Source organism: Gekko japonicus, unplaced genomic scaffold, assembly GCF_001447785.1.
Source record: "Gekko japonicus isolate JY-2015 unplaced genomic scaffold, Gekko_japonicus_V1.1 scaffold96, whole genome shotgun sequence".
Lineage (NCBI taxonomy): Eukaryota > Metazoa > Chordata > Lepidosauria > Squamata > Gekkonidae > Gekko > Gekko japonicus.
Genome location: NW_015168048.1, coordinates 815,245 through 841,920, shown reverse-complemented (window position 1 = coordinate 841,920; position 26,676 = coordinate 815,245). Strand labels below are relative to the sequence as shown.

At 42.2% G+C, this 26,676-nt stretch overlaps 1 protein-coding gene across 1 annotated transcript in view; it reads right to left on the bottom strand.

Annotated features, from left to right (window-relative positions):
- ARHGAP26 (Rho GTPase activating protein 26) overlaps positions 1-26,676 on the bottom strand; it is a 456,611-nt gene that overhangs the window by 7,081 nt on the left and 422,854 nt on the right. The window contains exons 21-22 of the mRNA XM_015414327.1: positions 15,270-15,380; positions 7,564-7,655 (exon numbers count right to left, since the gene is read on the bottom strand). Coding sequence (XP_015269813.1) covers positions 7,564-7,655; positions 15,270-15,380 — 203 coding nt within the window. The remainder of the gene's footprint in view (positions 1-7,563; positions 7,656-15,269; positions 15,381-26,676) is intronic.

The window sequence follows — 26,676 nt, the reverse complement described above, 5'->3', positions numbered from 1 at the left end:
GCTTTCTACAAGTCGAAGACTTGGCAATGTCCAAAAACTGTCCCATTAGTGTGCTTCGAACATCAGGACATAGTCTTGATTTTCAGAATCCACAAATACAGGGTTTGAGCAAACGGCGTCATTTCATCAGCCTGGTGAGCTTGATATAGTTTTGTGTGGGACTTCTTCACACACTTGCAGTTGGCAAAATTGAGGTATATTACCTGAAAGAGGATCTGCCCTAGTGGAAGGTTGTATGTTGCTATTTTGCCTGAACTTGAAAACTTTGAAATCCTTGAATGTGGTAAATGGCTTGCTTGTATGGACAACAAGGCTGTAAGGGTTTGGCCCAGGCTACATGTTTCCTACTGAAAGAGATTCCTTCTTATCTTTTATAGTATTGAGGATATTATTCAACTGCTGGCCAAATATCTTTCCTAAGGAAAATGTTTTTTTATACAGCCTGGTAAGGGAGTCTGGATCAATGTTGCAAGGCTGCAGCCAGATATTTCTGCTGGCAACAGCTGAAGATGCCTTGGCCTGGGGGCATTGGATTGGACCACATCCAGGAAGAAATCCACAGCAAATACAACAACTGGAGAGATATTTTTGAGTCTACCATTCATAGACTTGTGTTTAATAAGTGATTAATTTACCCAGATGATAACTGCCCTAAAAAAAAAAAAAAGTAACTGATTCTCTGAATGAACTCGGGGGGTGGGGGGTGGGGAACGATGGCAGCAGTGCTGCCTCAACTGTCCTCTTGAAGAGAAGGTTACAGCTGTGAGAACTGTAACTGTGTTGGAAGTTACAGTTTACTAATAAAACAATAGGACCTTTAGGTCTTCCAGAATCTCCTGAAACAAAGAATACAATCTGGTTCCAGCAAGGGCACTCATAGGCCTTTCTGAGTGGGCCCTTGAGGGACACTTTTGAGCCAAAGGTGTCAAAAGAAGCTCAAGATTCTTGATGGCTGGGGATAACTTATCTCCTAATAAGCAAGGGACGAGTAGAGATCCCTCCAGTGATGAGGCTGGATGTGAGGCTATAGATTTCCTTAGCTGTGAAGAGGTACTGTCTCTCACACTGGCTTCTGTTCCAGAGATCTACTTCATACTGACTCAGGAAGCCCAATGCAAGGAGGGAAACATGGACTCATTCCAACCACTGTGATGAGGGAGTTGATCAGGGTATAGCAACTGCCCCACAGTGGGGAGGACTGTAGTGAGAGGCCATCTGAATTTTTGGCAGGAAAATTCTGTTATATGATTGTGGTCAGGCTTATCGCCTGCTACTGCAGGCAAAGCTACGGTATCTTGATTTAAGGATAAAAGTCGCTGGATCCTTCAATAAACCCTATAAAATAACACAATACAGGTTCTTTTTCTTTTTGTCATTTAAATAGACATCTAGAGGTCCACTGTGACTCTGCAGTCGTTAGCTTTAAGGATAACAGAAGGGTTGTTCTGGACAAGCTGGGGCCAGGGGAGTGGGGAAGTTAATTAGATGACCTAACTGTGTGTGGGGTGGGGAGGAGCAAAGGGGGGTAGCATGCCTTCTCTTTCTCTCCTTCCCCAGTTTCCCTCCACTTTCGATCTTCAGGAGGCAGTTGAAGACACTTTTATTTAGGACCATATTAATTAACTTAATTTTCCAGCAGTCCTAAACTGTGATTTTAAATTTTGGGTTTTGTGTACCTTATGTATTTTACTCATATTGTAAGCTGCCTTGGGCTCCATAAAAAAGAAAGACAGCTAATAATTGTTTTAAATAGATAAAAATAAAAATAATAATAGTTATTGTTATTACCAACTGCCATATATGTGAACAGAGTAATATAAAAAAGTAAAAGAGGAATCCATGCTTCAAGTTGCTCACAGCCTTAAATTTTGATCAGAAATAAAGGTATTCAGGTTTAATTTCAATATGGGGTGAGGATTTGAGGATTAAAGTGCCAGCTTGAGCTCTGCCATTTTTGTCCTAAAGATTACTTTCTCATACTCCTCATGCACACCCTCATTTCCCCCCTGTGCTGAAATTTAAATTCTGTCTTCCTTCCCACATGGCATATTCTTTAGCCTAAAATTCCACCTCATTCAATTCATTCAATTCTTTGAATCCTCTAGCTCGACCTCCTTTCTCTACCCTTACAATTTTTTGAAGTTCAATGTTTATGTAGTTAACAGACTTTAGGAAATTATATTCCTGTTTGTGAAAGCCACTGTGATGACAACAGGGTTATATAAGCCTAGTCATACATGTTGGCCCACAAGAGGAGGAGAAGGAAGGAAGGAAGGAAGGAAGGAACTATTATGAAGAAGCCATTTCTGTTTCTATGCTGATAATACAAAGATCACTCTTGGGAGTGAAGGGGCTTTTAAAAAAATCTGGAAAGCTAACCTTCAGTAGTTAAGAGAAATCCTTTTTCTGCCCTGTTCATTAAGAGACTTCCTATGCTTTGCTTGGGAAAAGACCTTCCCTTACTGATTCAAATTCCAAGAAGTCATTAACCACAAGGATAGCAGAGTATGATGAAGCCAGCTCCTAGATACAGAATAAGCTAGTGACAAAGTGTTTAAAAAGTGTGGAGATAAAAATGGACATTGCTGTATCTCCCCCGTAGTGATCCTGGTCCAAGCTCCCTAAAATAAATCATACAATGTACTTTGTAGGGAGCACTGTGGCACTTGAGTTATTATTAACAGTCAAATGGGCAGGGATAGGGAGGAACAAGGTGCAATGACAGGGATTTCATTAGTGTAAAGATTTGCGATCTGGCCCTGACCTGGATAGCCCAGGCAAGCCTGATCTCATCAGCAGGACCAACCCTAGCAAGTATTTGGATGGGAGACCTACAGAGAATACCAGGGCCGGGAGGCCAGAGGGAGGTTATCAAGCCACTTCTCTGAAAGTCCTCCGAGTGCCAGTAGGAGTCGCCAGAGGTCACCATGCAAATTGAACCCAGTGCCTTCTTTGAGACCTTGGGGGTGGGGACAGGCTGTAAATCAAATTAAAATAGTAAAATAAATGCTAAAATATCAGGCTATTGTTAATTCCAGCTCCACCCTCAATTTAGTCAGAGTAGATAACACTATATTAGATGGACTAATAGCCTGATTTAATCTAAAGCAGCTTCATATATACATATTTAGGAAGAAAAGTTTCTATCTGTTACCCAGTCTAAATATGTGGTAGTGAAACTTAATATATAAAATGGAGTATAAAACTACCTAGGGAGAGCATTCAAGGTCTGCCTTTACCAGAGGTCCTGTCACACATAAAAAACCCTCCTCTTAAATTTATAGCAATCCCAGGTCTGAACTTTCAGGTTCTGCATGTCAGGCAGATGATAAATGAATACCAGAAGGAAAAAAAATCATATTTTTATTGCATCACCATTACTCTTAATAACGTCTTCTCCCACATGGAATCTGTACAGCAGTTATTAAACTGTTCAAATTTCCCCCTTTTCTTTAAATCTGTTTCCTATGCAGCACTAGCTGACTTTCCATCTGTTCCATTTCTGTTTTAATTCATACCCCACAGAGCCTATTGTTTCCAAATCAGTTGGTCCATCAACATTTTATATTCACAGCCTAATTTTGCATTCTCAGTTTTGCTTTTGTTAAGTGACCTGATTTCCTTACCTTGCATATTTTAAAGAATTATCTTCTATAGATTGCAGTTTCCTAGGGCTCAGGAACACCCACATTCACATGTTTTCTTTGAATAGTATGTTAAGCATAATGCATAAATGGGTCCCATCACCTTTCCCTTGCCTCCAACTCATCCCAAACTCTTAATGTAATGTACATTAAAATAGTTAATTTCCTTAGCTAGTCATTAATATCTTTAGACTAGAACACCGAGCTCTTTATGATGTGGCCACATTATAAGGCTACTTATCAAACCCCTATTAAAAACTCCAACACAGAGCTCTTCTTTTCAATAATTTTCAGCTTTAAAGTCTCCCACCTTAATTCAGAACTAACATACTATGTTGGCTGGTTAAATATTCCTCACATAAAGAAGTGATATTTTCAGCAGTATCTTAGGTGCACAAACATTAACAAGGCCATCTTAGTCAAACCGTTCAGTTCTCAACCTCACAAAACTAGGGTTTTTTTTCCATTCTGAGAGAGTAATTTGAGATCAGCTGCTATTCCTCTTTTATATATTATAGTGCACTAAATTCAGATATGTTATTTGCTCCCATTTTCAAAACCTAAGTTCTCAACACTAAGAGCAACAATGCATCACTGTGTTATTTTTCCTCCAGCTTGCTGTGTAATCATTTAAGTAACTATGAAGACCTGAGCTGCTCCTGATTTATAGATAACACTTATATTACAGTCTCTAAATCCTTTCTCTGCTGCAACCAGTAACTATTCTCTTACCAAAATGTTGTTGAAGTTATCATCGCACCTACAATTTTGAATAGGGTGGCTAAATTTTGGCCCAGTCCAAAATAACTAAGGGGCAACCCAATGGATAGATTTCCATTCTCACACCTGCCTTTGACCATTCTGGAGGAGACCCTGTTAACCGCTTTGTGCTGCCAACGATGCTCTCAAAATCACAAGTTGCAGTGCCAGCAAGAAAGTTCCAACATCTCCACTGAAGTCCTGTCAAATAGTACAATATTTGACAGGAACAAAGGCTACACATAAGTTTAGCAAGAATGATCATGCATATCTAACTAAAACATTTTTTTACAATAAGAAATGAGGGAAGTGCACAGCCAAATATTGTCAGCGATCAGGAATTTTGTAGGACAAATACTCATTTACTGAGGAAGAAACAGATGGATTTAGTATTTTTAAGAGTCCTTAATTGCTCCTAGCTGCAGCAGAAAATGAATGTGAAGAAGATACAGCAGGATATAGAAGTCAGTAAAATATAATTACGTTTTAAAAAAATATATAGACCCCCTACAGAGTTGTTAAGACGTGGGAAGCAGCTCTAGGAAAAATCAGACCATCTTAATGGGATCAGATGGCAGGCTGTGGAAAGCAGGCTCAGCAGCAGAGGATATGCTCTGAGTTTGTATGCAGCAGGTCCTCCGTACCATTCCTGGCATATCCAGTGACAAGGATTAGGTAATAGGTGATGTGAATGACCTGAGATCCTGGAAAGCTGCTACCAGTCACCATAGACAATACTGAGCTTGAGAAACTAATGGTTTGACTCAGTATAAGGCAGCTTCATGCGTTTCACCTGAGAAGGAAGGAAGGAAGGTCGGTCTTCTTTGCTCAGTCCAAAAAAGTACTGGGAAGGTTTGCAAAATCTGTACTGCCATCTTTTGCTTATACCCATCTTCAAACCTTGCAGATGAAGTGTTCCAACTGTCCCAGTTTTATTTAGATAGATGGTATCCACAGAAAATCATATTTTTTTTGCACAGGACACAGAAATACAACTAGGAATTTCACAGTACTTTTAAAATATGTAACAATATAGTGAAGCAGTGGGCCAGACTAGGATTGTGAAGACCTATGTTCTAATCCCCGACTCACCTGTAAAGACTACTGGATGACAATGGCCGAGTCACTCCATCTCAGCCTAATTTACATGGTTGCTGTGGGGACAACACTGGTGAGGGGGTAATCCATGTGCACCCCTTTGACTTCCTTGTAGCAAGGGTGAGTAAGCATGGAATACAGAGGTATAGGCTGCATGGGCAAACAGACCTTGTGCCTCTACCATTTACCACAGAATGCTTAAAGGGCTGTTATTCGCCCCATCTTTCCACAGTACTTACAATGCTGTTCCTTATAAAAGAAATACAGACTGCAAGGAAGTGTACAAACAAGTACTGCTGTGGCTGCTCTCAGCCGGGTAGTAAAGTCAAAGTCCTGGACTGATGTCTTTGTAATTATGCAGGCAACGGAACTCTATACATGGATCACGTGTCCATACATTTTTCCTGTGCAAGTAAACACAAGTGGGGGATGGTGAGTTTTGATGGGAAACAGGATGAAAGGTAGGTGGGAAGTTAAGTAACCTTCCTTTCTGCCCTCCCTCCAGTATCTCCCTTGAAATGGCAGATCATGCTGCAATTTGTAAACAAACAAACAAGCAAACTCAGCAAAAAGGATTATGGAAGTTCTACCCCTAGTCTGATTAATGTGAAGCAGACTTACATAGCTTATTTTACTTGCTGGCTATTATGCACAGGATTACAGTACAGTCAATATAGCAAGCACTGCAAAAACAACAACAAAAACAACAAAACCCCACACCAAAATACAAACCTGAAACCAAATTAGACAACGTGGATTTTTTTTCATGATTTCTCTGTTGTTAAGTACCAGTATATCACTTTTTAGTTTTTTGACTTCATAACTAAAGATTGATTTCATAACTAAACAAAATGTCAATTTTCATTCCCTTTTCTGCCTCTCACTGGTTGCAGTGTATTTTATTAAAGAGTGTGCCATATTCAAGGAATATTATCCCAATGGCCTCTGGGCAAAGACCCACCAATTTTCATCTGTTTATGTTGATCACCCTCTTGCTCCTGTTCTGCTTCCTTATGTGTTCAAGAAACAGGGGAAAGCATCTTCTTAATTAACAAAGAGCACTGAGGATTCTATCAGTACCTTTATTGCTCCACCTCACAATATCTTCTCTTTGATGAAGCAGGAAACAGGCTTTCTCCCCAGCCTAGAGGTCCTGGCACTCAAGGGCTTTATAGTTACTTCTCACTCGCTTAATCTGTACTTTACCAAACCCCGATAAAGCCCACAGTTACAGTCACCCTCTAGTGGTACAATCTCTGTTTATGGCAACTTTTGACAAGTGTGGTAAGCCAGTCCGACGGACACAATACAGGCATGGAGAGACAAAGTACTGCTCACCAACCCATGTGAGCCTCTGAATGACTTCTCAGAGTTCCTGCCATCTCTGTCTGTTGATTCATTATCCACCTGACTGATCTGAAAACCTTTCAATATAATCTGAACAATGAATTTAGCAGCTGGGAAAGGCTTATGCTAAATATATGAAACTAAGTGAATTTCCACCTCCATTTCTCCATTTAAGATAACTCCCTGAGGCTTTCCGTCCACCAGATGTCAAATGAGCGCTTGCCCTTGCAACTAGAGTTGCCAGCTCTGGGTTGGGAAATACCTGGAGATTTTGGGGATGGAGCCTGGGGAGGGTCCTCAGGATAGTATAATGCCATAAAGTCTAACCTTCAAAGCAGCCATTTTCTCCAGGTGAACTGACCTTGGTTATCTGGAGATCAACTATAATAGCAGGAGATCTCCAGGTGCCCCCTGGGGGTTGGCAACTCTGTTTGCAACCCTAAATGTTACATTTGTGCACAATGTATAGTTTGGTTTTCATAATCTAAAGCTTCAGTTTGAAAATTCAGAGCACAGAATTTTGGTGCACTGAGGTTTTCCAGGAGAGTCAGCATGCTCAGCACTATTTTATGATTAAGTCTGAATGGCGATGGGAGTTATAGATTATTCTACTCAGTGGAAAGCACAAGCCTTCAGCAAAATCAGTCCAATGCTTCTTATGCAAAATGCTTCTTCTATATTTTGTTGGGAGTCCCCACCCTTGAATACTACTCACCATTATCAAATATTGTGCCCGCAGTGAAGGAGAGCTCTGAGTCATGTTCCGCTTTACATGCATATAAAGCTCTGGCTTTTCGAAATGGTGAGCTGTGAAAATAATTTTTAAAAATCAGTTGGGTATTAAAAGAGTTTCTATATGTTTGCTTCTGTGTGTAGATACAAAAAGTAGACTTTAAATTTCTGAAAAGTCCTTGAAAGACTTCTAAGAGGTGCCAAATGGCAAGGTGAAAACAAGAGCAAAGGTTTTTTTGGGGGGGGGAACTGAAGAATATTCTTTTGCCAAACCCAAAAATTCTTTGCTGATACCACATTTCATAATTTCAGACATTTTGCTAAGAACATTACTATAGCATTTGAAATTCAGGCATTTACATGGTTGCCCAATGCACTGAGCAATACTACGTCAGAGGGTCCAGTAAGAAAACAGAATATAAAATAGAAAAAAGAGGAGCAATTTGGCAGTCAGCTCAGAATATTTTTGAGAGCTGCTGATAAGAAGCATTTAACTAGGCACCTGGTTCTTGATTGGGGCGGACATAAACTCCATTGGCTCTGTCTCCTCAGCACATTAAATCATTTGGGGTGGTATATTTTGTTAAAGGCCCCCCCCAGCAGTTTTTTGTTCTAGCTCTGTTCCAGAACTACATTTGCTAAAGCATCAGAGTTCAAACTTTCAGTTTTGGAGGTACCCTTTTCTTATCAGTTTACCTGCTTGAGAATTTCAGTGCCTCTAGGTACACACTCTCAGTGCTTGGTAGCAGTGAAACCCATCAAGCCTTGCTATCACTCTGTGTGAACTGGCAAGAGCACTAGAAAGTATTTGACTTTTCTGTGAACTGCAGAACAAATAGGAATGGGGGCTCTCTATTATATACCAAGACTGTAACTGACTGCACTTCGGTTCAAAGTAATTAAACAAGGTTCTCTTGCTTCTGAGAATTTACTAGGTAAGGAGGTCTTTTTCTCCCCTTGTTGTAAGTAGGAAGGAAGTCTACACCAATATTTTTTAAAAAGGAGTACTATGGGGGAAGGCTATTCCAAGCGCAAATACTCTGGTAGTTAACAAGCCCTGGGACTTGAGGACTTCTTGGTTGCCTCAATGGAGGCATGTGCCAACCTTATGCCCTCTGAATGGAGGCCCACACAGACTAATCTACCTTTTTCTTCAAGGGGAGCACTTTTACTGAAAGCTGTGAAGGCAACTCTGTCCCTAACCAGGAAAGCCATTTGGAACATGTAAATCTGATATGATATATTCAAGGACAATGCACTCTCACTGACAGTGTGGTGGAGGAACACTTATTGTTACAAGAAACAAAAACCTGTACTGTTAGAGGAGTCTCTAAATCTTGTACTGTTAGAGGAATCATATATATATATGCTGTTACTGTTAGAGGAATCATATATATATATATATGAGAGGATCTGGCCAGAAGATAACTATCGTTCTGAACACTACATAGCTTTTTTTTCATGAACATGACACTGAGCTGGCAGATGTTATGGCTACCAAGAAAACAATCTTGAGGCTTAGAGCCTTCTCAGATCGTGCACTGAGAGGCCTAAAAGGCAGATGAGGAAGCACTTGTAGAACACACTTAGATCCCATAATGGCACTTCAACAGCAGGAGAGGAGATCAATAAAGTGGCACACAGTAATTTCCTGACCAGAGGGTGGGAAGAAAAAAAAATGCAGCTCCGTGATCTCATAAAATGTCTGTAACAGCTGACACCTTCCTCCTCAGCATGTGTGGGCAGAGATCGTTGTCCAGGCCACTGTGATGAAAAGTAAAATGTCACTGTGGCTTCAAGAATGGGATTTCCCAGATGTTTGCACCATGCACAATGGGCTTTCCACAAATTGTTACTATATAGACCCAGATATTAGACTTCCACATAGCCAGAAAAGTAGACAACCACCTGGGGGCTGCATCCAAAGGATTGCAGAGTTTGCCATTCAACCTCAATAAAGAACAGCTGTGCTTGAAAATGGAGAAGAGGTTCAGTATTACTCCCTTTTCTCCAACATTTACTATGGTTTTGTCAGATGATAAGGGAGGTTCTGATCTAAGGTTTCACCCCTCTTCTGAATAGTCAATTCAAAGGATACCAATAATGAAGTGAGCTGTGCTGCCCATGCAGGCCCCCCCAAGTGTAATGCCAGAGTATAATGTCATACAGTCCACCCTCCAAAGCAGCAATTTTCTCCAAGGAGTCTTATCTCTGTACTTTGAAGATCAGTTGTAATTCTTGGAGATTTCCAGGCCTCACCTGGAGGCTGGCAACCCTAGATGTGCCAATCTCCCTGCCTCTTCCATCATGACCTAATGTAGAAGGAGCAGAGGAAGTTGAAAGGCCAGGTGCTAGCTTCTGCTGCTTCAAAGCTCTGCCCTTCTTGTCTGCGGTTTTCTTGTTTGCCTCCCCACCTCCAGTGCCATGAAGACCTTGCCTCCCTTGCAATTGGCAGGAAGACAAACTGCTAATTGGTGGAGGCTCTACTTTCCAAGAATATGCTTTTAGCACTGCCCTACAAATCCCTGGTGGCAGGACCAAACCCAGTACTGAATTTCATCTAGCTTGTGAGGGGAGAAATCATTTTCCCCTTACTGAGATCATTAAAAAGGGGTTAACTGTAATTGGTGATTTAAGAGAGGATTATGGTTTGGCAGTTCACCTGCAAATAATCAGAAAGCACAGAGGCTTTTTTAATTTTTAAAGGGGGTGGGTACATTTCCTCAGCTCCAATTCATAATCAGCATTTTAATATGCACAATCATTCATCTAGATGGTTTACTTGCAAAGTAATAAATTAACGTCAACAACTGGTTGGAACAAAAAGCTGCTGCAAGACCTAACTGCGCACAAACAACCATTGGTCTTTATAAATTCTGGAAATGTGAACTGAAAGAGTGGCAAGAAACTAACTCATCAGCATTGTTCCATATACAGGACCAGACCCTAAATCAGGGATGAAGTTCAGATGGTGATAATGTTTGGAAACATCCCTGTTTTGTAACAGCAGGTATTTTATGAATGCAACATTTCCAGACAAATCAGGCTTCTACAAATCAAATGCTCCACCTCCTTTCTTTCCTGATTTAGACTATGCATAAGAAGAGAATCCACGTTTTCACAGAATTACCTGTCATCCCACAAAGGCACAAAAGAACACTTCTCCCCCAAATAGAGTTTTTAAGATTTACATTTGTGGACCAGATTAACAGGAATTTAATGAACCAAGGCACTACTTGGAATTCAGAAACTTGGAAATAAATTAGTAAATACAGAAACATGCCACAAGGAAATGTTTCAATTACAAGGCATTGTTGCTGTGAGATTTGCACAATCCTCATATTAAGTTCCTACAGAACTTTGCCCATGAAAGATCTTGTCATACCCACCCTAACGTATGTTTATAATTCTGAATTTTACATAACACAGCGCTATCAGTTACATATGTCTTCTATACTACAGAAGAAACAACATCATGCAGCTATCCATAACTCTGAAATCAGACCAATTTGAGAGATTTTAAGGGAGCTTTTTCATAAAAACTGACATGATTTCGGAGATGTCATGACTGGGATAGAGGCAGTGGGAAGAAACAAGACAAAACAGAGTGGATGATCCCCCACTATTCAGGAAATCCTGTAGCTATGCATCGTTGTGGAAGGAACTCTGGAAAAGCCAGGCAAATACAGTGCATTCTTTGGTAATTAATACCAATTAGCAGCTTTGCAAAAGAGTTTCCACTGCATGATCTAAGCCTGCCCTCCAATTTCCTTCCTCCTGCCCCTTGCTATATATCCATGCACGGTGCTGCAGTGCCCTTCTTTTGTGCTGCAGTGCCCTTCAAAGCCCAGCCTGGATTATCAAGGACCTAAATGAGCCCTGGTTCTGTCTGATCTTTTTTTAAAAATGTTTTGCCTCCAAGCAGGGCACATGGCCAGCAAAGCACTCAGCAGAGTCTCGACCATGCAACCATGTATAGTTTACAGACTAGCTAGAGATCCCACCCACCTCAAAATGATAGCGTTCTGAATATCTTATACTAGATGCAGCCTTGCATCAAAACCAAATCTAAAACTTATCTATGGGAGTTTGATGTTTAAGATACAAGGTTTGTCAGCCATTTTAATTTGAATTCGGCTGTAGTCTTGGGGAATGCACATGCCTTTTCTATGTCCTGTTAATCAACTAATAAATCTTCTCCCTTATATATAAAAGCCAAATGGTAGTGGCACTTCTCTAGAACATTCCACACGCTCCGTTGGTGCCCAGGTGTGTCACTCAGAATCTGTCCCTATCCACTGGCTGCATTGCTTGAGTCTCGCCTCCAACATTCTAAACAGTTTGCTGTTCTGAGGTAAAATGTGTCCAATCTCCAGGTGAGGGCTGGAGATCACTCAGAATTACAACTGCTTTCCAGATGGCAGAGATCAGTACCCCTGGAGAAAATGGTGGGCTCTGTATCCTTATATGCTGCTGAGGTGGTATGACAGCCAATGTGATGTAGCAGTCAGGGCTTTAGCGCACGGGAGAGGCTGCAGGTGTGTGGAGGGTGGAAAGCTGAAGAGTGAGGGGGAAATAAAGGTAGGTTGATGATTGGCTGAGAAGGAGACAGGGTTGCCAACTCCAAATGGGAAATTCCTGGAGATGTGAGGGATGGAGCCTGGAGAGGGTGAGGTTTCAGGAGGCGTGGGACCTCGGACAGGTACAAAGCCATACTCCACCCTCCAAACCAACCATTCCCTTCTGGGGAACCATGGTTGCCAATCTCCAGGTGAGGGCTGGAGATCACTCAAAATTACAACTGTTCTTTAGGTAGCAGAGATCAGTTCCTCTGGAGAAAATGGTGGACTCAGTGTCATTATACCCTGCTGAGGTCACCACAGCAAATTGACACTGAGTGTTCAAGGCTGGAGCACCCGCCCAGAGCAGCTTTCTAGAGCTCGTTGTATTTATTTCCACAACGAGCCTTTTTCCTAGTCTCATATAAAGTCCTTGGGAGAGGGAAATTATGGGCAGACTTGTGCTCCTGTTACAGGATATTCCTGAAAAATGTACCTCATTGGATTATCTACCTTGCATAGCCAGGTGTCTCTGGTCAGGCATGAGTCTGAGTGCTGGTTAGTAGCACTTCAGAGGCCACTAAAACTTACTTCCAAATGTGTTCCTGTGTGTAATACCCACCCGATGAAACAGCACATGACCCAAAGATGCTGTGTTCCACAGCAAGGCTGAATGTTGCTGTTTAGTTGTTACATACAGGTGGCCAGCAGGATGCCCGTATGTTTTTAGGGAGACTCCATGTGATGTGGATTTCCAGGGGATTTATCCTTTAAATGGAGCAAAGGAAAAACCTCCCTTGCTCCAACTTAAAGGGGAAATGGCAGGGTGGCTGTAGGCAGTGCCTCCGCCTGGAAGCTTCACTAGCAGCCAACCTGGGAAGGAGGCCGGAACTATGCTCTGCCTTCAGGAGGCAGAGTTAAATTCCATTCAGTCTTCTAATGGGTGGTTTTGGGGGTGAGGGTGATATCATAGATGTTGCCTCTTTAACTACGGCTCAGCTGGAGAGTAAGTGGTGGTGGGGGTTTCCTGGAGGGGAAGTGTGATTATCATCACCTTGATGCTTCTTTGCTGATAGGAATATTGCAAGGGGCAAGGCAGCAATAAAAGGGGGGGCATATGGTTGCCAGGTTCCCTCAAGGCTCCAGTGGGGGGATTTGGGGTGCGTTCTGGAAGTGGATGGGGATGCCCCAAGCCCCACCCCCAAGTATGACCACCCACCCGGCCACCCCTCTTCCTCCCCTCCTGCCTGATTTAAAAGGCTTCAGCTGATTGGGGGGGAGCACGTGGCTCGCTGACCAGCTGGAGGGCCTTTTAAATCTATCAGGAGGGAGGGAGAGGGATGGTTGCAGGTTGCAGCTCCACTCACAAAAAGTCAATTTAAAGGGTCTTTTTGAGAGTGATGTGGGGGCCATAGCATACAGAGCTGGGGGAAATCAGTGAGGCAGTGGATATCCAATTATTCCATCAACTGGAGTCCCCTGCTGAAACCTTCCCCTTTCAGACAGGCCATTAGGCGAAGGCCCATAGTCTCATCTATGGCCCAGCAGCTCCAGTTTTTGGGATTACTATACCAAACCTCCGTGCCATCTGTTTTAGTTTATAGCTCTGTTTTAATCTGTTTTAACTATTTATTATGAAATATTTATTGTGAAACTCTTATTGTGAGCCCGCTTGTGGGGAGGGTGGAATACAAGCCAAAATAAATAAATCTTAGGCCTACATCACCTTCAGTCTTCCAGTTTCCTTTATTTCTGATTTGTAACAACACTAATGTGCTGTTACCTCTGAACTGGACAAATGATACAGTTTCCAACTGCAAGTAACTACAGCTGCTAAACCACAGTTTTGCCAGCTTGGGTTTTACGACAAACTATAGTCTCCTGCAAACCAGGAAGGGGGAGGGCATGTGAATGCAAAACCACAGTTTGGTGTTATATTTGAACAGTGTCCATTGATTTAACAGAGGACTCAGAGCTTAGTTGAGTGTCAGAGTCAGTAAGAGAACCTGTTCCCAATAGAATCAAGGGCACAAACGTATGGATTAACAACATATTGGACTTCACCATCATGAGCCCTACACCTGTTTGTCCTTGTTGCTTCTCGTGTCTTTTCTGCTACAGTTTTTGTTTACTTGACCCCCTCCTCCCAAGTGACCCTGCCTCCTCTTCCTCTTTGCCCCAACTATTTTATACAGTTGTGCATTTTTTCCAGTATGCTTTTGCCATGAGTTCTGCACAACTGAACCATTCTCCATGACAATGGCAGCCAGTAGAATTTCATGAACAAAGTGGAGGAATTATTTTTTAGCATTGGATAGCCTATTGCTATTGAAATAAAGGCATGACTTATAAACCAACTAAAATGGGGAGAGACCATTCCATATAAAGAATAATGCTGCTACAAAGGTGCTAGCAGCACAAATGTGATAGTTTGCAGGTTGGACAAGCATTTGAAAGCAGCAAATAATGAAATAAAACTTTATTTTTGGCAGCTTATTCTATCTGCTTGGCTTAATGGGCCTGAAGTTTGGGCTTTGGATATATGCAGTTCGGCAGCATAATTATCCATTTTAGATATACATCTTCTCAATGCCATATGTTGCATGTGTTTTAGAAGACTTCACTGTTACTTCACTGACTATAAGTAACATGGATGACTTACAAGAGATGAGCAAACTTTACTTCCTGCTCTTTACACTTTGGGAGCAGTAACGGAAGCTTACCTTTTTGGAGTGGTGAATTTATTGAGTGCAGCAAGTTCAGCAATTTAACAACACTCACCAATCCATCAAGTCAACCACAGCTGAACCAAATTCTTTAAAAAGATGTCATACTGCAGCTGGGACGATGGGAACACTTGATAGCTTACTCATGCAGTGCTTAGGTTACTCAAGCTGTTCCTCAGTTGAGGGTCACATAAGGGTTAAAAGTTTCCTCTCCTGCTGTTTGATGGCAGCTGAGGGGCTGTGAAGGCTAAAAAGTAAAACGGCAAGCTGGACTGCAGTGAAGAAGCTTGAATGAGGCGGCGGGGGGGGGGGAACAGAAGTGTATCAACTTAAAATATAATAATAGCAGCAGCAGCAGCAGCAACTAAGACAAGCAAAATGAAACCCTCAAACCTGCAACGGACCTGATGGGGGATGAGTCGCTGGACGTAGAGGAGGTGGGCATAGGGCTGGATGGTGCGGAGAACATAGGCCAGGACGGTGAAAGGGGTGACGTTGGACTTGGATTCTGAGGGCTGCAAGACAGAATCAGATAACTCATCAAGACATAGGAAACCACAGCACAGCACAGACACACAGAAACTCAAGGCATGATCCAACAGCAACGTGCGTCCTTGGGGGGACATTTACAGCACAAGAGGAAACTCCAAAATGGTAGGCTCGTGGACTTTGGGAAATGGCTCCAGCAAAAACAAAAGAATAAACCAGGCTCTCTATTAACTCTTGCTCTGTGATTTCTTGGCTGGCAAGCCTGCATCTTTTGCAGCCTTCTCCAATAGCACCTCGTTGCACAAAGCTGCTTATGTCCCCTTCCCCAGAGATCCTTGCTTTGCTTCTGAGGTCCCCTGCTGATTTCCAAAGGTTGCGGGATCACATTTTGCAACACTTAACCAACAACCAAAATTACATCTCTTACTTTGTTTGTTTGTTGTGGTGCAAGACTGCTTTCTGTGGATCACAATCCACAGCACATGAAAACAATTTCCTGTTTACATTTAGAAGTAAATGAGCCTTGCATGCTGGAAACTCAGAGGAATTCATTACTGAAAGGATAGCAAGGAAGTGCTGCTAGAGTTGTCTCTACCACTCTGTATGGAACTATATGGAATGCGAGTTAGACAAGAAAGCTGTACAGTAAATCAAATTGATCAAAACTTGGGCAGTGGTGGAAATTAAAAACAGACTCAATGAATAAACTGTACATTTTGTATTCCCCAATCTTGAGAAAGCAACAAGCTTCTCAAAGGGAATAAAAACAATTTTAAACACAAGAATTTTCAGATATAAGAGGTTGAGGATCACATTAAGCATCCTACTGAACATGATTTCTGCTAGGGTAGGTACACAACTCATTGATTAACTGTAACCTACCACTCCACTAAGCAAAGTCTGAAGCCTTCCTCCAACTTAAGTAGTTCTTCCTGCAATTGAATAGCCATTTAAATTGGAGGAAGGCTCCTTCCTCCTTTTATAGTAGGACACTACTTACTGTCCAAAAGTACAATTTCTGTGTGTCAAATGTATCAATGGTCAGTGGAAGCCTCTTGGCATTCTAATACAGACCCATCTGGTGTGGAGCTATTAGTTTGGAGCTGCTGCATGTTAATTGTCTAATGCACATTGTGTTTTATGCAGGGATGCTTCTGAAACTCCCTCAGTCCAAATTTTATCACAGAGCCCAGAATCCAGAATTACCAAGTCCTTGCTGTGCAGCAACATTGGTGGCTGTTTTCCTCCATTGTTTCAGCTGCATTTCTGTACCCCAGAAAGCCTACAGTACACACACAGTTGGCTTTTGCCACAACTGTCTGTTTGTGCCATTTGTGTTGAATTTTCCCCATGCTGGTAAAGTCATGCATGTGAATGATTATATGTATTAACACACCCCTTTTTGTAGTTAACAAGAAGCTTAAATTTAAAAGCCTTTGTTGATTTTAATGTTTACGACTGTTTACATGCATGGCTTACCTACAAGGAAAAAGGAGCTGTATATATGTATATTCTGAAAGAATTATAGAAATTATCAAAGAAAATAGAAAGACAGAAGAACTAGTATATGGAAACTCATCAACCTGTAGAAGTTCGGCTAGGGAGATCCATGCACCATGAGTTTAGTGGAACCCCCCCCCCCCAGTTTAGAAACAAACATTTCACTGACAGTTTTAAAATGTTTGCTGCTTCAGTTCTAAAGGAGACATCAACACACCATGCAGAATTCTTTGAATATAAATATTTTAAGTTCTTTCTTTGTATTATAAAGTGGGATTAGTTTACTGCAAGTGCTGGAAGAGGAATTATAGCTTTACAGAGTAGAGAAACAGTATGGTTTTCCTTAGAAAACAGGAAACTGAATTCTAAGAAAATAGGTACATCCAATTCTGAGTGCCAAACTCGACATTACATTTTTTTTAACAAGACTGGTGAAGGTTTCCCTGACCTGACCTTCATTCCCTTTAGTCAGACAGATACTATTGGGAACAAATTTCCCAAGCACCACTGGGGCTCAGTTTGGATTAGGACTGTCGTGCTCAGGTTCATCCCTGAGCCCTGAAAATCCTGTCGCCGTTTTGGAAGAGAGATCGCAGAAGGAAACAAGCGCCTCAGATGTGAAAGGGCTGGGTGTTGCGTCACACTCCAGACGCCTTTCTCAGAGCAATTGCTTTTATACCCTCTCTCTGCCTTGGCTGTGCAATTATCCCTGAACTCCTCCCCGGCACTTTCCATTTCCTTCCTTTTATCTCCCCGCCCCTCCCTTAAGGACACACCCCTCAAGCTCTTCCTGAGCCCATAGCCTCTTCCCGTCGCCCATCACCACATTCTCCAATCTTTTAGTGTTTCCCCTTTTTGTCCCGTCTCTCTTTAAATCCCCGTGCCTATCTTGAATTTACGCATGCAGGGGAGTGTCCACTTCCGTCTCGGACGCCGTAACTGCTGCTCGCTGTCTTTTCCTTTCTGAGGGTGAGGGGTAAGGCAGGGGCCCTCCAACTACCTCTATCTTTCAACTGGGCCCTCCCCCCTTTAGGTAGAGAAGGGCCATCCATGCTGGACTGCTTCTTCGGCCCCATCTCCTCCGAGTTCCCTCTGCGTTTCAGCCGTCGTTGAGGGAGGGGTTTGGGGACGCTTGAGTCTCTGGAACTGTTTCCCATGGCCCATCCACTTCCTGGTATTCGCGGGGAGCCTGGCGCTGGCTGCGCCAGTCCCGCAGCAGCAGCCTATGAGGCCGCGGAGGAGCCTGCGGCAGGACAAGGACCATGGTGCAGTGGGGAAAGAGGCTTCAGTCTTTCCCCCTGTGCTATTTTCCCCACCTGAAACAGCACTGAGGGACATTCTTTGCCCCACTGGGGCGCCTGCAAGACAGAACATCAATCAACATTAGTTTGACCCTGAAAGTATTACAGTTTTGCCCTACAGCTGAGGCTGTCCTACTCAAAGAATACCCAAGTACTCAAAGAACTACCCAAAAATCTCACTTGGGCAGACAGAGCCTCTTTTTTTAAAATTAGAAGAAGGCAGTCTTCAAGAACACTCTTTAACAACTTTAAATAAAGCTAAGGGTTTGTCACCTATGGCTTTAGGAATATAGGCCGCACAGTGCAAAGCAGGAGGAATTAATGTAAATTCCAAAAGGCCAATATATTTTTTCAGTGCCAGAAAAGGATCATCAGATAAGGGGGGGGTACTCTCTCTGGTTGATACAGACTTTGTTGAGCAAGATACCAATAATTTGTGTTTCTGAGATGTTAACTAACTTGGCAAAGCATATATTAATGCAATAATCTAAGTGTATATATTTTATCACATAAGAATGAATTTGAACAAGTCAATTAAATAAGAACAAATGAGTAATTGAAATTTACAAAATTACAGTCCATGTGAGTAGAGGACAGAAACTTCAGTCTTGTTTGTTATCAAAGCTCTTGGTCTGGCCTACATTCAAATATTTTGCTGTGTAAGCAACATGTAAATATGCACAGAAAACTTGGCTATTCAATTATTGAATAATGTTTAACTCACCAAATTCTTATCTCAGGAAAACCAACAGTTACTTGGAAACATATTTTGGTTAAAGGATGTTATCAAGATCTTTTTTTTCACTTCAGTTTTTCATTTTGCAGAATCATTGAATAAATATTGTTTCACTTTCTGTATGTACACAGTATACTTCTGTACACATTCAAACTGAATACTTTCTTCATGGGAAGTTAAAAATGGCCAAATTAATCAGGGAGGAAGAGAGACTCTCAAAAGCTTATACTCTGAAACTCTCATTCGTCTCTAAGGTATTACTGGACTCAAATCTAATTGATTTTTTGTGGCATACATTTTGGGAGTCAGATTCTACTTTGACAGCTAGATTAAGTGTTATATCAATGATACTGTGAATTTCACCACAAAATACAGTCAACAATTGAACTTACCATATTCAAAGTTGTTGATCTGTCTTGTTCATACTGTCTAGCTGTTGATCTGACTAGTTCATACTCAACAACCATATACACCTGCTGAACTAATCTGTATTGCATTGTCACTAAACTGATCAACGGAAATTAATGTCATGGGATGGAGGCGGAAGATCAGAAAACCACTCTAGGAGTGCTATTACATCAATAGTGGCTCCTGGCTGAACTGAATTTTTCTGACCAAGCAAGGAAGGTACACAATTGGAAAGTGTACCTGACTATGGCAGCAAACTATCAAGAATGAGGTCTCTGATTAATATCTTTGCCTTTGGTCACAGACAATAGTCATCACAAAAAGTCACCTTGGTCAATTTATAAGAAATTATTATTGCATTGTAATGTCAGGACGCATTGTGTAATCTTTGTCTTACCACTGAGGAAGGCCAATGGCCAAAATGCATATGGTCGTCAGGGTCAATAATGGTCATTTTTGGTTGTCACTGTACAATTTGATTCTAAATTGAGGCTATCACCAGGGCCAATACCTTTTTTTAAATTCACTTAAAAACTTTGTAACAAATACATGTATATTTTTGTATCTCTCTTAATAGTTAATTTTTTTTACTTGACTAGCAGAATTATTGGTGTCATATTAATGACTCTGTGAATTTCACTACAAACGCATTCAACAGTTGAACTTACCATATTCCAAATTGTTGATCTACCAGCTGATCATCTGATCTGTTCTGTTCATACCCAGCAGCCACATTGTTGTTGTTCAGTCACACAGTCGAGTCCGACTCTTCGCGACCCCATGGACCAGATCACGCCAGGCCTTCCGGTCTTCCGCCGTCCTCTGAAGTTGGCTCAATTTCATGTTCGTTGCATCTATGACACTGTCCAACCATCTCATCCTTTGCTGTCCCCGTCTTCTTTGACCTTCAATCTTTCCCAGCATCAGGGTCTTCTCCAGTGAGTGCTCCCTTCTCATTTGGTGGCCAAAGTATTTGAGCTTCAGTTTCATTATCTAGCCTTCCAGGGAACAGTTAGGGTTGATTTCTTTTAGGATTGACTGATTTGATCTTCTTGCAGTCCAAGGGACTCTCAAGAGTCTTCTCCAGCACCATAGTTCAAAAGAATCTATTCTTCGGCACTCGCCTTTCTTATAGTCCAACTCTCGCAGCCATACATGAACAGCCACATACACCTGGTGAACTAGTATATATTGGGTTTTCACTAAACATGCATGCAGCAAAGATGTGACTCAAACTGATCAATGGACATTAATGTCATGGGGAGGTGGTGGTGGAAGATCAGAAACCCACTCTGGGATTGGGCTTCTAATCCACCCCTTCCCAATTGCTATCTTTGGGTAAGGCTGGCACACAGCAAAGTTAGAGATCAGAGGGTTCAGATCTATAATTCTGCTGTATTTCAGCCTTCCCCAAACAGAGCATTTTTGGCGAAGGGGTAGTAGCTCAAAAGCCTACTCCCAGAGAACACAAAATACTGTATTCAGAGTGAACATGGATGTGATATGTAATCTTCCAAAGTGTTTTGGGTAGCCCCATGTAAAAAGCTGACAGGATGGCAGTTTTGTTTCAGTGTAAAATTCAATGAACTCATGAAGATTCATTTAAAACCATCTAGCTCTGTCTTTTATCCAGTCCTAGAGAGTGGGTGTCCGATTCACCCTGCCCCCCCCGTAGCTTTGTTTGGGGAAGGCTGAAGCCTCTGTTTTTTAATTATGCTGTGTTTCAGCCTTCCCTAAACACGGTGATGTGGGCGGGGGGGGGGATGGATTAGAAACTGGTGACAAATGAACAGAATGCAAGCCAAACCGGCAGGTATTCAAGCATCCCTAGTGTTATATCTGGAGAAAATATTCACACTATTAGAATGTATTCTTCTTACTTGATGGCAACCAGTGTGTGACTGGCCCCAGGTCACCCAGCAAAGCTTCCATGGCATAGTGGGGATTCCAGCATGGGTCTCCCAGATCCTAGCTGGACACTCCACACTGGTTGCTGTAGTAGCTGTCTATTTGCTTCTCGGGTCAATTCAATGTACTGGTTATTACTTAAAGTCTTAAACTAATTCAGACCAGAATACTCAAATGACCATTTGGTCTGCCCCTTTATGTACCTGCCCATTAGATGAAATAGTCTTCAGAAATCCTGCTTTGTGTTATTCTTTCCTATGAGGTGAGGATTTTACAAAAAACAAAAACCCAGGGCTTTCTTGGTTGTGGCACACAACTATGGAATATTCTTCTCCTTGGGTGTTCACCTGGCACTGAGGGTCAAACTAGATGTGATCATTTCCCCAGGTCTGACCCATAGATATTGCTGGTATTTTATTTATTATTTTTATTTTATTTGTCAGATTTCTACCCCACCCTCCCAGCTGAGGCCAGCTGTGACCATTTTTTAAAAAATGTTGCAAGGGCTTGATCCTGATTGGGTTTGCAGCATGGAGAGTTGGTGCTCTCGTTGTAATGTCTCCCCCGGTGCCTTTCAAGTGCCAAAGTAACTGCTGTTTAGTTTGAACATGAACCTATTGAGTTTTCAGCCCTCCCAGGCCTTTTGTTGATTTTATAATTTTGCTGATTCCTTTCACCTTTTGTGGACTTTATTGTTGAATTATTTGTATCAAACAAACAGACTGGCTGCACAAAACAGATTTATATCACCAGCCTGTTGATTTGCAGTGTCATCCTAAACAAAGTTAAAAGCTTTTAAGCCCACTGACTCCAATGGACTCAGAAGGCTATAACTATGCTTAGAATGACGCTGCTAAGGTTTTCTGTTTTTTAAAAAAATGAATTGTTTTTTATCTTACTGCTGTTTGATGAATCTACTTACAGGAAAATTTTAAGATGATGCAAACGCTATTAAAGTTTTAATGTTATTGTACTGTAATATTTTAGTCTTCTTGTAAACCTCCTTGAGGACACATTTGGCTGAAGGGAAGGAATGTTTTCAACAAATACATACATAAACAAAAACTCCCTACATATGACAAGCTGTTGGTATGTTACAGCATTCCAAGCAAATAATAGCCCACCATATGGTGTCCATTCCACCATATACTGCTACCACCAGGCGTGTCTGATGACAAGCCATGAAGTGAGAGGGCAATCTACCTGACAAGGCCAAAGTATATGAAGGGTTCACTGCATGAAGCATCCACTACACGAGTTTCAGGTAAGGCTGAGCTGGCTGGACTTACCTCATTTCATGTTGGTTTTCCAGAGCACTGAAAGTGCCAACTCTTGAGAATTTCCCCCCATACCTATTTGTTTTGTTTCAGTATTGTTCTTCACAGTGGCATTTTTCTCCTTCTTTGCTATCACAGTTCTCAGACTCATGTGCCCACATTGCCATTAAATCATACTGGATGTGGCAATCCAGGTAATTTTTGATGTTGAGTATAATGATGCTATGGATGCTCAGAAACACAATTATGTGTATCACCACAACCAATCCAATTACATGGCTATATCAGCAAATGAACCACAGCTCCAAGTGGTCCTCTAAGGACAGCAGTACTATAAGAATATTTTCATAATTTGATCACACTTGGAATTAGGTCAACAGAAATAAAATTAAATCTACATAGATCATACTCAGCAGAGATCAAAATTCCAACAATATTTGTGTGAGCCAGACTTTCATTCATAGCCTTCAACACAACACAATTCATCACAAGTAGGAATTGCATTATTTTATTCAAACTAAACATTTCAGGTGTTCTTTTCTTGCAGTTCACAGGAGGTAGAACCACTGTGGTGCTATTGTTCCCTATTTTACACTGGAATCATGCGTTGTACATGGGAGGCCAAATACTACTCAGTAACTTGTGTGCAAGGAGCTGGTGGCTTGAGTCCAATTTTCTGGTGGGAAAACATCCACATCATAAGAATCACCATCATAATTTGGCAGTGAGAGAACATTCTTGACCAGATTAGAACACGTTTTAATGGAGGTCAGATTTCTGACTCAAACCGTTTTATGTCTAGGTTTACCAATGACAGACTTTAATATCCGATAAGCACAGTTGTGGATAAAAGGTACCTAAACAAAGTTAAAACAATGCTCACAGCTGAATATCTTAGCTGCATTTGAACCTCACTCACACCACCCTCACACAATACCTATTTTATGCTGGTTCAGAGAGTCTTCAGAACCCCAGTCAGCTGCCCCTATAATGCCATTTTCTTTCTCTCATTAGAAATAAGCAAGCAGTCACACAGCCAATCAGATCTGGCTATATGATGATGGCACTGAAGGCAGATGAATATAATTTAGAGTGAGAGCATTCAGGAAGCACTGCCTGTGCTCAGAACTGGCTTTGTTTGCCCACTGTGGCAGCATTATAGAGTTAAATCTGACTGCTTATATGATGGCTTCCTTGTTCCCACGGAAACAGAAGTTCTATTTAAAAACACAACCATGCAGCAGCCACCACCTATCAGGACTACGGAGATACCCACTCTAGAGCAACCTCACAGTGCTGCTACCTGAATACCAAATAAACAAGGAGAGGAGCCTGAACAGGCCTGTGGGGGAATTATGGCTGAGAAGCTGTGCAAACCCTCTCCCCTTTTGAGCCCTGTCTCAGAGTGAAGAGGAGGCCCACTTTACTGCAAAGGCAGGAAAGGCCAGCTTTGAGCAGGCCTAATTAAAACGAAGAAGGGCTAATTCCTTTCTAACTTTTGGTCCCCTGGCAAAGATGTAGCAGTGTGTATATGTACGAGGCCTGAGAAAAAGGCTAACATTTCCCCCCAACACAACATTTCCTGTCCCAAACTGCTTTTGCTTTGTGATGTGTGTGACTAGCAGTCATAATTAAAAAGGGGTTAAGACACACATACTTGGAACTAAAAAAGGGGTTAAGACACACATACTTGGAAGCTTTGTTCATGCTTCCCACTTGGCACAGCATTGCTAAACATGGGCAGGGCTCCCCAAATTTCCTTGCCAGGTCACCAATGGTAACACCCTGTCCTGCACTAGTCTCCCCTAGCTCTGAACTCCCCCCCCCCACAAGTTCTCTGTAAATTACAAAGAATACAAGTAGAGAAGAGATCTGTCTTCGTTCTCTATAAAAGGCAAGAGCAGGGAATTACTTGTGGTTCTTCTGCAAAAGACCCACATGAAACCAAACAAGGCCTCTCTGCCTATTCAGAGTACTTTGGGAAGAAGAATGGTCTTGTTCTACTTCAGAACAGGCACAAATAAGCATTTCTCCTGCACAGCAAACAAAGCCCTGCCCCTCTCCAAGTCTTCTGCTTAAGGCAGAATATGTTGAATATGTGTGTCTTTCAGCTTTTGCCAAAGTTTTACAGAAGGCAACAGTGGCACAAACCTCCTAAACAAGGGGAAAGAAATGTCCTAGCCTCTCACCATGAAAAGCAGAGGTTTGTGGGATGTAAGAGAACAAATCCCACACAAGCACAGTTCCTGTTTGTACAGATTAAAAGCTGTCTGCTTATGGAATGGTCACTGTGCAGGTTGGTGGGCTGGTAAGTAGATTTTTATTGCACATGACCAAAGACTGTTTCAGGATTAGTCCAAGTAAAACATGAATAATAGAAGCAGGGCTTTTTTTGTAGAAAAAGCCCAGCAGGAACTCATTAGCACAATAGGCCACACCCAACAGCAGCAGCTCATTAGCATATTAGGTCACACCCCATGCCTTCCCTTGGCTTGCCTGGGTGCCCTGCGGCTGCAGGAAGCCTGGGAAAGCCGGCCCTCGGACAGGCCGGGGAAGGCACAGGGAGGCATTTAAATGCCTCCCTGATCCTTCCAGGCCCCCCCGGCCTGCCCGCCTTAGAGTCGCTGGGGAGTGTGTGTCGCTCTCCAGGCCTTCCCTCTGTAACCATGCACGCAGAGGTTTTGGCTGTAGTGGGCGTGGCCAACTCTGAAGCCAGCCGGAACTCCGTTCCTGTGCGTTCTTGCCCAAAAATAGCCCTGAATTTGTTGTTGTTCAGTCGCACAGTCGAGTTTGACTCTTCGTGACCCCATGGACCAGCTCCCGCCAGGCCCTCTTGTCTTCCGCCATAAAAACAATCAATAATATGGGTTCCCAGCCATCAAACCAGCTTTTATCCTATCCCAAACAAGTATGAACATAAATGTTAAAATATTCTACACACTATAAAAAGTTGTTACTCACAAATTTTCTTAGATTCAGATAGGTAGCTGTGTTGGTCTGAAGCATCAGAACAAAATTTGAGTCCACAAGAACATTAGAACATAAGATAAGCCAATATTGGATCAGGCCAATGGCCCATCCAGTCCAAAACTCTGTCACACAGTGGCCAAAAATACCAGGTGCCATCAGGAGGTCCAGCAGTGGAGCCAGGACACTAGAAGCCCTCCCACTGTTGCCCCTCCCCAAGCACCAAGAATACAGTGCATCGCCTGCCCCAGACCGAGAGTTCCTATCTATACCTTGTGGCTAATAGCCATTGATGGACCTCTGCTCCATATGTTTATCTAATTCCCTCTTGCTTGTAACCGCCACCTCCTTCTGTGGCAGTGAATTCCATGTGTTAATCACTCTTTGGGTGAAGAAGTACTTCCTTTTATCTGTTCTAACCTGACTGCTCAGTAATTTCATTGAATGCCCATGAGTTCTTGTATTGTGAGAAAGGGAGAAAAGTACTTCTTTCTCAACCTGCTCTCAAAGTCTTATAAACCTCGATCATGTAATCCCTCAGTCATCGTTTCTCCAAGCTAAACAGCCCCAAGCGTTTTAACCTTTCTTCATAGGGAAAGTGTTCCAACCCTTTTATCATTCTAGTTGCCCTTTTCTGCACTTTTTCCTGTGCTATAATATTCTTTTGAGGTGTGCTGACCAGAACTGTACATAATACTCCAAATGAGGTTGCACCATTGATTTATACAGGGGCATTATGATACCGGCTGATTTGTTTTCAATTCCCTTCCTAATAATCCCCAGCATAGCGTTGGCCTTTTTCACTGCAGTGGCACACTGTCTCGACATTTTCAGTGAGTTATCTACTACGGTCTCCACCAGTTCGGACCCCATCAATGTATATTTATAAGTTAGGATTTTTGGCTCCAATGTGCATCACTTTGCACTTGGCCATATTGAACCCCATTTGCTACGTTGACGCCCACTTGCCCATCCTCGACAGATTTCTTTGGAGTGCCTCAGAATCCTCCCTGGTTCTCACCACCCTGAACAACTTTGTGTCATCTGCAAATTTAGCCACTTCACTGCTTACTCCCAACTCCAAATAATTAATAAACAAGTTAAAAAGCATCGGACCGAGTACTGATCCCTGTGGTACCCCACTGCTTACCACCCTCCACTGAAAAAATTCCCCATTTATACTCACTCTCTTCCTATTAATTAGCCAGTTTTTGATCCACAAGAG